We start from the raw sequence: 13,086 nt of genomic DNA, 5'->3' as shown, positions 1-13,086 counted from the left end.
ATGAGGAAACATCAATGGTGTCCATGGTACAGCTGGTAGTGCTGCTGCCTCACAGCGCCAGAGACCCGGCTTCGCTCTTCACCTCGAGTGCTGTCCGTGTGGGGTTTGCACAATCTCCCTGTGACCGCATGGGTTTCCTCCAGGTACTCCAGTTTCTTCCCTTATCCTAAAGATATTCAGGCATCATTCTGCACCCTTTCCAAATCCTACATATCCTTCCTGTAATTCGGTCACCATACCCGCGCACGATATTCCAAATGTGGCCTAACTAAAGTCCTTCCATAAGCTAGGGTACTATCCGATTCACCTCTACCCCGTTGAGGACATTGGACTTTGTCTGTGTAACTGGTGCGCTACAATGTTGAGAACTACATTCTGCTCTCTGTCTCTTCCTACCCCTTTGCTCTTCCTATTGTACATGATTTTGACGAATGTATGCAATAGTTTATCTGATATATTTGGGTAGCATGAAAAATAGTACAACCGCAGTACCCTTAGTACACATAAACCTAAACCCATATCATGATATCCTGACTCATACTCAAACTATTTGACTCAGAATGGTCTACACCGCTCACACTGTAACCTGTGGATCAGCGGAAACAGGGAGGGTACACCAACAAGATGTCACAAGACACCAAGAGCTGGAGTAACTCAACAGGACAGGCGGCATCTCTGGAGAGAAGGAATGGGTGACGTTTTGGGTCGAGACCCTTCTTCATCACAGCACAGTTTTGTTCAACCAGGGATGTTACAAGCCTCACCATTGTGTTGGTTGTGGGGAGAGGCCGATGCAATGATAACAATCCCATCATCGGTCATCTTCAGCTCCCTCTGGGCACTGCTCTCCTCCATTGTCTCATAGCCCCTCTGCCTCTTGCCCCTCATCATCCGGAGCTTGGAGATGCTGAGCTTCAGGTCCAGGGGTTCGTCCAGGGAATGCATCGTCACGCTGGTGGTGGCACGTCTGATGGGGAGTGCCCGAGGCAGCAGCCAGGTGGGGAAACTCTACAGCCTTAGAACCTGGAACCAGAACAGCAGACGGATCACACAGACAGCGACAGGAACTTTATGATGGTGCTTTACTTTTAGTACCCTGGCAAGTTTAATTTAGTTTAGTTCAGAGATACAGCCAGAAACGGCCCTTTGGCCACTCAGTCCACACTGACCATTGATCATTAATTCACACTAGTTCTATGTTATCTCACTTTCTCATCCACTCCCTACACATTAGGGGGCAATTTACAGAGGCCAATTAATCTTGCATCTTTGGATTGTGGGAGGAAACCTATCTGCTTACAGGAAGAACATGGAAACGCCACACAGGTAGCGCCAGGGATCAGGATCGAACCCAGATCCCTGGGTCTGTGGATCAGCAGCAGCTCTACCCACTGTGCCATTCTGCTGCTATTAAATATAGTAAACCCTGCTGATAGGTGAAGTTGTCCTTTCAATTTCATGGGTCTCGATATATGGGTAAATAAGAGGCCTAATAAGAGGGCACGAAAAGCAATAAAACAATCTCAGTTCATCTCATTCAGGAACTGCTACTTTTCCACAACTACCAGGTTCTTGAACCAACCTGCACTACGCTAATTCTCTCTCAGCAACAGAACACTGCGGGCCACCCCTTGCACCACTATGGACTTGTTTTCTAATAGTGTATTCTTACATCAATGTCTTCTGTTTGCAGTCTATTATTTTAACTGTCATGCAGAATTTGTGTCATTTGTGAACATTTTTAATCTATTTTTAAAATATACCAGACCAAGTGCAGACCCGTTGGGCCTGTTCCCCCAACGGGCGGTTGTGGGGTGGGGAAGGTGGCATGCAGCGTCACACACTAACTACCCCCCCCCCCCCCCCCTCCCACACCCATGCTAATAATAGAGGGGAGGAGGGGGGGGAGAGGGGAGAGAGAGGGGGGGGAGATGAGGGGAGAGGGAGGGGGGAGAGGGGGAGGAGGGGAGGGGGAGGAGGAGAGAGGGGAGGGAGGGGGGGAGGGGGGGGAGGAGAGGGGAGGAGAGGGGAGGGGAGGGGAGGGGAGGGGAGGGGGGAGGGGAGGGGAGGGAGGGGGGAGGGGGGGGAGGGGAGGAGGGGGGGGGAGAGGGGAGGAGAGGGGGGGGAGAGGGGAGGAGAGGGGAGGAGAGGGGAGGAGAGGGAGGGAGAGAGAGGGAGTGAGGGAGGAGAGGGGGAGAGAGGAGAGAGAGTGTGTGAGTGTATATGTGTGTGTGTGTGTGTGTGGAGGGGAGGAGAGGGAGGGGAGGGGAGAGGGGAGGGGAGGGGAGGGAGGGAGGGGGAGGGAGAGGAGAGGGGGGGAGGAGAGGGAGGGGAGGGGAGGAGAGGGAGGGGAGGAGAGGGAGGGGAGGAGAGGGAGGGGAGGAGGGAGGGGGGGAGGGGGGGGGGGAGGAGGGGAGAGGGGGGGGGAGAAGAGGGGAGGGGAGGGGGGGAGAGGGAGGGGAGGGGAGGGAGGGGGGGAGAGGAGAGGGGGGGGGAGAGGAGGGGGGGGGGAGAGGAGAGGGGGGGGAGAGGAGGGGGGGGGGAGAGGAGAGGGGGGGAGGAGGGGGAGGGGAGGGAGGAGGAGGGGGGGAGGGGGGAAGAGGAGAGGGAGGGGGGGAGAGAGAGAGTGTCTTTTTACTTCAACCCAAACCCAGGCAGTGCTTTCTTACCTCTAACCATATTTTCATTTTCAAACCAAATTAAGGGTACTCACAGTGCTGTAGACATTTGTCAGTGTCATTCAAAGCTCTGATTTAGGCACACCACTTACAGAGACTGATTGAGGCACACCACTTGCAGAGACTGATTGAGGCACACCACTTACAGAGACTTATTGAGGCACACCACTTCCTGGTTTTATAGTCCCTCCACCTCCCTCCAGCAGGGGCAGCAGAGAGAATGGGGAATGTTGTAAAAACATTAATATCTCTGTCAATTTTCATCGACGGGAAAAATCCTCAGCACACATGCGGCGGAGGGGGGCTCTGAGCGAGGTGGCCAAAAATGACAGCCGTAGGTGGCGGCGTTCTCTCGGAAACCGCAGCACAGAAAGCCAAAACCGATCAAGAACAGAGTTTTAGTAATATAGATAGATAGATGTCTACCTGCTTGTGATACAGCTGTAAGCAAGATTTTCATTGTACCTGCACCTCCCTGTACTTGTGCTTATGACAATAAACTCAATTTGACGGGATGTGTTGGTTGAAGTTTAAGTTGTTGTTATAAATATTGCCCAAGGCATTTTACAGAGAGCTGAGTAAATGTTCACATGCAGCTAAACTTGCTGAGGAGACTGATTTAACATCTCTCCAGGACAACTCACCCTCAAATAATGTCAGAGACTAAGGGGAGACCCAAGAGAAGTATATACAATTGTGAGAGGCATAGATAAGGCAGTCGGTCGGAACCTTTTCCCAAGATGAAACAAATCAGACATTAAAGGGCAAAGTTTAATGGGGATGTGCAGTGCAAGTTTTTTTTAAAACACAGAAAGTGGTGGGTACCTGAAATGCGCTTTCAGGGGTGGTGGTCGAGGAAAATATCCACCAACCAGTGGCATTTAAGAGACTTTTAGATAGGCACGTGGGTACCGAGATACTGGATACTGAGTTGGATGATCAGCCATGATCATATTGAATGGCGGTGCAGGCTCGAAGGGCCGAATGGCCTACTCCTGCACCTAATTTCTATGTTTCTATGGTATGGAGGGATATGGACCACGTGCAGCCTGAGGAGATTAGTTGGTATGTTCGGCACAGACATTGTGGACTGAAGGACCCGTTCCATGTTTTATGTTAATTGTACAACATTTCTAGTACCAGCCGGACCATGGTTACTCACTCCCATATCTCTTTTATTCTTCTCATTCCTCACTTGTGGGCGGCCCAGCAGACTCCTGTAATCTACTTCCAACGTCGAGTTAACATCAGATTCAGATTCAGATTCAATTTTAATTGTCATTGTCAGTGTACAGTACAGAGACAACAAACAGGCCCAGTTAATCTACGTATAGGTCACATTGACCAGCGTGGGGTAATGCGCTGTGATAATCTCTGCCCAACTCCTCTCTCCTGCCTCTCCACAAACCGCAACCTGGAGCCAACACACCTCTGATCATGGGCTACACGTGGGCCAGGCACTTGGAGAGTTGTATATCACACTGACCTGCAGTGGCTCCAGTTCCAGGCATCAAACACTAGCATGCTCTGTTTGTTTGAGTACTTTTGATCGGTCATCCGGCGAAGATTTGTGTTCCCATAGCCCCATCAGGACAGCAGTGGGTGGAGCAGGTGGAGTTGCCCACTAGGCCCAACCTCACACCCTCGGCCCCACACTCCCATGCAGTGCCGCAGGAGACACAACAAAGATTTACAGACTGCATGGATGAACTCCAAAAATTGTTCATCCCTCTCTGGCAAAAAAATAAAATGGGGAAGGTGGCTCCACCGTGGCGAACAAGGATAGTGTTAAATCCAAGGAAAAGGCAAATAAATTGGCCAGAGGAAGCAGCAAACCAGAAGACTGGGAAAAATTTAGAACTCAACAGAGGAGGTCAAAGGGTTTAATTAAGGGGGGGGGAGCATGAAAGAAAGCTTGCAGGGAATAGAAAAACTGACTGTAAAAGCTTCTGTAGATGTGTAAAAAGAAAACGATTAGTGAAGACAAATGTAGGTCCCTTATAATCAGAGACAGGTGAATTTATAATGGGAAACAAGGAAATGGCAGAACAGTTAAACAAGTACTTTGGTTCTGTCTTCACTAAGGAAGACACAATCTCCCAGAAATACTTGGGGACCGAGGATCTAGTGGGAGGGAGGAACTGAAGGGAATCCACATTAATCAGGAAATGGTGTTAGGTAAACTGTTGGGACTGAAGGCAGATAAATCCCCAGGGCCTGATGGTCTACATCCCAGAGTACTCAAGGAGGTGACCCTAGAAATCATGGATGCATTGGTGATCATTTTCCAATGTTCTCTTGACTCTGGATCAGTTCCTGTGGGCTGGAGGGTAGCCAATGTAGCCACTTTTTAAGAAAGGAGGGAGAGAGAAAACAGAATTATAGACCAGTTAGCCTGACTTCGGGTAGTGGGGAAGATGCTGGAGTCGATTATTAAAGATGTTATAGCAGCGCATTTGTAAAGCTGTGACAGGATCGGTCAAAGTCAGCATGGATTTATGAAGGGGACATCATGCTTGACTAATCTTCTGGAATTTTTTGAGGATGCAACAAGTAGAATGGATAAGGGAGAGCCAGTGGATGTGGTTCATCTGGACTTTCAAAAAGCCTTTGACAAGGTCCCACACAAGAGATTAGTGTGCAAAATTATAGCACATGGTATTGGGGGTAGAGTATTGACATGGATAGAGAACTGGTTGGCAGACAGGAAGCAAAGAGTAGGATTTAATGGGTCCTTTTCAGAATGGCAGGCAGTGACTAGTGGGGTGCCACAGGCTCGGTGCTGGGACCCCGGTTATTTATAATATATACTAACGATTTAGATGAGGGAATTGTTTGTGTCATCCAAGTTTGCGGATGACACAAAGTTGGGTGGCTGTGTGAGCTGCGATGAGGATGCTATGACACTGCAGGGTGACTTGGATAGGTTGGGTGAGTGGGCAGATGCACGGCAGATGCAGTGTAATGTGGATAAATGTGAGGTCATCCACTTTGGTTGCAAGAACAGGAAGTCAGATTATTATCTGAATGGTGTCAGATTAGGAAAAGAGGAGGTGCAACGAGACCTGGGTGTGCTTGCACATCAGTCACTGAAAGCAAACATGCAGGTACAGCAGGCAGTGAAGAAAGCTAATGGCATGTTGGCCTTCATTGAGAGAAGATGTGAGTTTAGGAGCAAGGAGGTCCTACTGCGGTTGTACAGACCCTGGTGAGACCACACCTGGAGTATTGTGTGCAATTTTGGTCTCACAATTTGAAGGATATTATTGTTATTGAGGGAGTGCAGCGTAGTTTCACCAGGTTCCCGGGATGGCGGGATTGACATATGATGAAAGAATGAGTCGACTGGGCTCGTATTCACTGGAATTTAGAAGGATGAAAGGATATCTTATAGAAACATACAAAATTCTTAAAGGATTGGACAGGCTAGATGCAGGAAAAATGTTCCCGATGTTGGGGTAGTCCAGAACTAGGGGGGGGTCACAGTTTAAGAATAAGGGGTAGGCCATTTAGGACTGATATGAGGAGAAACTTATTCACTTGAACAGAGTTGTGAATCTGTGGAATTCTCTGCCACAGAAGGCAGTGAAAGCCAATTCACTGGATGTTTTCACGAGAGAGTTAAATTTAGCTCTTGGGGCTAAGGGAATCAAGGGATAATGGGGAAAAAGCAGGAACGGGGTACTGATTTTAGATGATCAGCCATGATCATATTGAATGGCAGTGTTAGCTCGAAGGGCCGAATGGCCTAGTTCTGCACCCATTTTTCTATGTCTATGTTTCTAACATCCCAAGCGTAAAGTAGTCAATGGGGTTATCCTGTCAACGGTTTAACGCATCTTATAACGCAGGAATGCTCAAATGTAGGATTCACAGCAGACAAATTATTCCTCAAGCTTCCATCAACAACACGACAAGGAACTGCACATGCTGGAATCTTGAGCAAAAGACAAGGTGCTGGAGGACCTAGTGGGTCATGACCATTGTTGCCTGGACCTGCGTGGGTCAGGCAGCATCTGTTGGGGGAATGGGCAGGCGATGTTTTAGGTTGTGACCCTTCTTCAAACAAAACCTGTTTGTATGCTCCGGTCACTGGTGGATTAGTTATCACCTCCATTACTCGTTCAGCATCTGGTGCCCAGGATGGAGATGAAGACCGATGGATGGATGGATGGGATGGATGGCGCGGTGTGCACTGGATGGCCTATCGTTGGAAGGGAGATATTAAACAACTCCAGAGGTTTACAATGGCCAATATTGACCAAATTGCATTAATTCGTTCAGAGGCCGAGGGGATTCCTGACTGAAGTATATACAGTTATGAGAGGCTTGGGTAGTGTACACAGTTTAAACTTTTTTTCTAAAAATCAGAGGTTGGGGCAAAAGATTAAAGGAGATATGCAGGGCTGGTTTTTGTTTTACACAAAGGGTGGTCGGTGCCTGGAATGCACTGCAGGGTTGAGGGTAGAGGCAGATACAATAAGAGACTTTTGGAAAGGCAAAGATATGCAGGGCATGGAAGAGTATGGATTATATGTGGGCAGATAAGAGATAATTTTGGCATCACATTTGGCACAGACATTGTGGGCCGAAGGACCTGTTCCTGTGCTGTACTGTTCTATGGTTTTGGACAGAAAGCAACACAATACTTACATCTTAGAACACAGAATAGTACAGCACAGGAACAGCCCCTTTGGCCCACAATCCCTGTGCCAAATTAAACTAATCTCCTCTGCCTGCATGGGATCCATATCCCTCCCCCATTCCCCACAAATCGATGTGCCTATCTAAAAGCCTCTTAAACACCACTATCGTATCTGCCTCCACCACCACCATCCCTGGCAGCACATTCCAGACACCCACCCCTCTGTGTAAAGTAAAACTTGCCTCACCAACTCCCAGCGTAGGGGAATGAAGAGGTTTGGGGTAAGAAGAGGAAGATAAGAAACCTGAGGGGCAACGTTTTCATGGTGGAAATGTGGAATGAACTGCCAGAGGATGTAGTTGAGGCGGGTACAATAACAGCATTTAAAACAGGTACATGGATAGGAAAGGTTTAGAAGGCTACGAGCCAAACGCAAGCAGGTGGGACTAGTGTAGATGGGGCATGTTGGTCGGCATGGATGGGTTGTTTTCGAGCTGAATGACTATACGACTCTGACCACCACACACGGAAGAATGCCTCAGTGCCTTTAGAAGATTCTAACTTTATGCTTTAAGTCGGTCCAGCAGACAGAGGGTTAAGTAAGCAAGCAGATACTCTGTGCATACGGGAGCAGGAAGCCGGCGCAGTCCCTGTGGAGGAAGCCTGGGAGGAGGGGTGTACACGGCTGTGGAATGCCGGAGCCCGGGAGGAGCGGTCCCCTCCCCTGCCCTGCCCTGCCCTCCCACCCACCCAGCCAGACTGTGTACACATCAGCCCCATCCCTACCGCCCGGTGTGTTCTGCACCAGCCCTGGACGAAGTGTCAGTGAAACGTCACACCTTGTACACGCTCTCCAGTGACACACCGCTGCTGCTGTGGCCTCCCGCAGCCTGCACCGGCACCAATGCAGTCCGCCACCGCATCACAGGCAATCCTGTCCGCATTGAGTGTGGGCCCTGGCTGGGAATGAGGCAGCGGTGCAGTCAGAGGGTCTGGGGTGACATCCACACTCTCCACTTCATCGCATTCCTGCGTGTTTATTTAAACAATCCCATCGACTGGGGCTGCTCAGCTGATGGTAAAACATGCACCGAAACCTTTGGTTGCAGGAGGGGACTGCTGCACTGGAGGGTCGCAGCCCCTGCTCAGGCCATAGCTTTAGGAAGGGGGCTGCAAAGATATCTTTGGGGGGGCAGTGTCCCGGTCGTGGGTCACTGCCCACAGATAATCCCTGGGATATTCCTTCAGTCTGCACACTGGCCACTGTTCCCCCAATTCCACAACGGGAGAACAGAACCAGGAACACGGCCAGACGCTGCACCGAGAGGGAGTGGCAAATAGGAGGGAGGGGGGAGGGGGGGGGGGGGGGGGGGGGGGGGGGGGGGGAAGAGAAGCAGCGGAGAGGAGAGGAGAGGGTGGGAGAGAGGGAAGGGGGGGAGGGAGGGAGGGAGGGAGGGAGAGAAGTGAGTGAGGGGAGAAGGGGAGATATGGAGTTGGGAAAGGGTTTACGAAGGGGCTGAGTAGGGAGTAGAGGGGTTGGTGGGAGGTGCAAAAGGGGGGGGGGGAAGAGGAGAATGAGGATGGAGGGGGGGGGGTGTGGCAGAGATGAAAGAGGACAGGAAGAGAGAGGGGATAGGGTCATGAGGAATAGATCAACATCTGTGGGGAAAAGAGTCAGTGACAAGGGGCTCTGGGGGAGAGGGATCGCTGAGAGATGGTGTGAGGGAGTTGGATTAAAACAGTGGGGAAACAGGCAGTGATACGGGGAGGAGAGTCACTGAATGATGTGTAAGGAAGCAACATCTTAATCTTTGACAGTTTTGTTTTTAAAGCCCAGTATAGTTCAGAAAGGATTGTATAAAATGCTATTGGTCTTTGAAAAACTTCAGAAAATTGTTTTTCTTGCATGTTTCGTGGCTGAGGGAATTTAATGTCTGTTATAAAACAAACAGCTGTGAGGAATTACAAGCCTAGCTGTGTCCAGGGACAGCTCTGTGAAAAGGAAGATGACTGTGGGTCTGTAACTTGCCCAGCAGTGTGCCAAACGCCTCTCCCACCAGGACTGTACATCATCGGTATTCTCCACCCAGAGCCGCTTTCTGGGCTGAACCCCCCTCCACACCAGGCCCACGGCCTCCACCTTCCCCACTGTGACCTGCAGAGACTCTGACTGCGCACAGATAGATTCCAGAAGGTTCTCTGGGCTTTCTCTTCACCTAATCGGCAAAGGAACTACAATGAAGGAAAGGTTTGCGATTCATAGCAGAGGGCACCGCAGGGCCAGTGTGGCCTTGATCCTTGGAGGGGCGGCAGTGAGGAGAGGACTGTCTTTAGATCACCACTGCCTGGAGCTGGAAGCATCGCTCCAGATTCCACCCCTTCTGTGAGCCACTGTTATTGGCAACACAAGTGTGAACTACTGAGGGGTGGGTGGGGTGGGAAAGTTCACAGGTACCCAAACATCATCCTCACAATTCAGAAATTAAAACCTGCTCGACCCAGCACATGGTCAGGACAACTCCTAGACTCATACAGTGCATCATCACGGCTTCCTGGAGACACAAGGAACTGCAGATGCTGGAATATTGCACAGAAAAACCGATGGAGGAACTCAGTGGGTCAGGCAGCATCCGTGGAGGGAATCGACAGGTGACGTTTCGTGTCTGGGCCCTTCTTCAGACTGATTGTAGTAAAGGGCAGTATTCAGCACTCCCAATGTGTCCTCCTGTACATCGGCGAGACCAAGTGTAGACTTGGCGACTGTTTCACTCAACTTGTGCTCGGTCCGCCAAGGCTGGCTGGATCTCCCGGTTATTAACCATTTTAACACACGGACCCATTCCCACACTGACCCTTCTGTCCTGGGCCGCCTCCATTGCCAGAGTGAGGACACACGCAAATTGGATGAACAGCGAACGTCGAATTTGTCAATTTCAAGTAATATCCCTGCCACCCTTTCTCTTTTCTGTGTATCTCACCCCCCCCCCCCCCCCCCAATGTGTAAGCATTTCTCCCACCATCTGTCACTCTCCAGTCATCCTTTCCCCTCCATGCATATTTCTCATTCCAAAGAAACCCATATTTCTCTTTTATTCCTTCACTCGCCTTCCACCCACATCGCCGTCCCTGGCTTAACATTTCACTTCTCTCCTTTTCTGACACCCTTTTGTCTCCTTTTCACCTCCAGCCTTTGTCACTTACTCTACCCACCTGCCAACCATTTGTATCACTTGCCAGGCTATGTCACATCCTCACTTATCTTTCTCCCCTGGACTCCAATCAGTTTGAAAAATGGTCTGGAGAGATACAGAGCTCACAGATGCCTGGGAATAACATCAATGGGGATGCAGTCAGTGACACAGGGAAAGTTCAAGTGGACAGTCGACATTAATAATTCCATCTTTAGGATGTAGTTTGATATACAAGTTTGGTTTCGAGCTTGTATTGCCAATTGTTTTTACAGTTTGGCCAAGAAGGTGCAGTGAAAGTTCCTGGTAGAAAGTTAGGTATGGCCCCAACCAGAAACGTTGCCTGTCCACTCCCACCAACGATGTTGCCTGAACCACTGAGTTCCTCCCTAGGTTTGGGACTACAATTGGCATTGCATTCAGGTGAACTCCTCATGGAGTGTCTCCTCGAAGGTTGAGGAGATCCAGCCCCACACCGAATACTCTATCAAACTTCTACAGGTGTGTGGTAGAGAGCACACTGGCTGGTTGCATAGCATGGTTCAGCAACTCGAATGGCCAGGATCAAAGGAGGTTGCAGACACTGCTTGATCTATCATGGGATCTATAGGAAGCATTCCCTCAAGAAGCAGCTAAAATCAAAGACACATACCACCCTGGCCATGCTCGTATTACATTACTGTTGTACTGCTGCAAGTCAGAATTTCATTGTTCCTTTTTGCGACATATAACAATAAAACATTCTTCACTCTTAATCTTGCCACTACCATCAATTGCAAAGCTTGAAAGCACCCACCACCAGAATCAAAGTTAGCTTCTTCCCTTATCATTCTTGTGAACTCGTGCCTTAAGAATGTATTCACGTTCTTCCAATCTACCTTATTGCAGCCCTTGTACTTTTTTTTATCTGCACTTTCCCTGTGGCTGTAACATTGTACTTTGCACTGATTCCTTTTGATCTGGTATTTTGTTGGTTCACATGCTTGATCAATGATGTTTTATCATTAATGTTTTATTATTATTAATGTTTAGTGTTTTCCGAGTCATTCGTAACTGTCACTGTATGTCATGTTGTTACTTGTGGGGCGGAGAACCAAGGCAAATTCCTTGTATGTGAATACTTGGCCAACACACCTACTTACTTAACTTACTTCACAGTTGTACAAAGAGAAAAACAACAAGAGTGCAGAATATAGCGTTACATTTACAGAGAAAAGTGCAAGGGCCGCATTGAGGTAGGTTGGGAGATCAGGACCACACCTTTAGTTTAGGAGAGGAATGCTCAGTAGTCTGATAACAGCGAGGAAGAAGCTATTCTTGAATCTAGTGGTACATGTTTTCAAGCTTGGTACCATCTGCCCGGCAGGAAAGAGGAGAAGAGGGAATGACTGGGGTGGGAGGATCCTTAATTATGTTGGTTGCTTTCCCAAGGCAGAATTTATGACTTTCAAAAGACATTTGGACAAGTAAATGGACAGGAAAGATTCAGAGGGATGTGGGCCAAATACCAGCAAATTGGACGAGCTCAGACTGCCAACTTGTTCGACACGGACAAAACGGGATGAAGGCTCGTTTCCATTCTCTATGACTCTATAAGAGAGCCCAGCATAGAGCAAGGGAACCACAGGACGGTAGGCGAGGAATATAGGGAGGCACAGTGGGACAGCGGCAGAGTTGCTGCCTCACAGCACCAGGGACCCTTGTTCAATCCTGAACTCGGGTGCTGTTTGTATGGAGTTCATAAGTTCATTTATTGTCACATACACCAATTGGTGTAGTGAAATTCACTGGCCAGGTCAGTCATACAATTTAATAAAGTAACAGACTCAAAAAAACACATTTTGACATAAACATCCATCACAGTGACTCCTACACATTCCTCACTGTGATGGAAGGCGAAATTAAAGTTTGTACGTTCACCCTGTGACAGCGTGGGTTTTCTCTGGGTTCTCTGGTTTCTTCCCACACTCCAAAAACTTACAGGTTTGTAGGTTAATTAGCTTCAGTCAAATCGTGTGTAGGATAGTGTTAGTGTATGACGTGATCGCTGGTTGGCGCAGACGCAGTGGGCCAGAGGGCCTGTTTCCATGCTATATCGCTAAAGTCTAAAGAATGGGAAGACAGAATAGTCCCAGCCAAGTTTCACTTGCCTTCTGTTGCCGCCGACCTTCCCAATCCAGGGATCCCTGATGTGGATCGTGATGGGTACTGCTGGGATACACCATGCACGGTAGAGTTGCCAGTTGCTGCAGTTGGCGATGATAAACTAGAGGAAGGTTCCAGAAGTTCGTGGTGGACCATAGAGTTGGCGCAGGCGTGCTGGGCAGCCGTGTGTGTAGCCCAACAGGTGCGTAAGGTGCCTCTGATCTGGTGCACGCCCTTGACTCACCCTTCCAGCAACATTCCCCAGCAACCTTCAAAGTCTCTTGCAAGACGTTGGATTTGATACAAGACAGGAGGCGGGAGCGTCAGAACAAACGCTCTGCCACAAAGGGAACATTACATGAAGATTTGAGGATATCACATTGTAAACTCCAGTGTGGAAACTAATGATTGATTTTCCTTTTGACCTGGG

At 49.1% G+C, this 13,086-nt stretch overlaps 1 protein-coding gene across 2 annotated transcripts in view; it reads right to left on the bottom strand.

Moving 5' to 3' along the window:
- LOC129706904 (zinc finger protein GLIS2-like) overlaps positions 1-13,086 on the bottom strand; it is a 41,058-nt gene that overhangs the window by 8,558 nt on the left and 19,414 nt on the right. The window contains exons 1-2 of one of the 2 annotated variants that reach the window (XM_055651536.1): positions 8,163-8,617; positions 765-1,023 (exon numbers count right to left, since the gene is read on the bottom strand). In XM_055651536.1, coding sequence (XP_055507511.1) covers positions 765-945 — 181 coding nt within the window. In that variant the 5' untranslated portion in view covers positions 946-1,023; positions 8,163-8,617. Of the gene's footprint in view, positions 1-764; positions 1,024-8,162; positions 8,618-13,086 lie in introns of those variants that run through there. The other variant, XM_055651535.1, reaches the window with a different exon arrangement.

This window comes from Leucoraja erinacea, chromosome 20, assembly GCF_028641065.1.
Source record: "Leucoraja erinacea ecotype New England chromosome 20, Leri_hhj_1, whole genome shotgun sequence".
In the NCBI taxonomy this organism is placed as follows: Eukaryota; Metazoa; Chordata; class Chondrichthyes; order Rajiformes; family Rajidae; genus Leucoraja; species Leucoraja erinaceus.
This window is presented reverse-complemented; position numbering and strand designations above follow the sequence as displayed.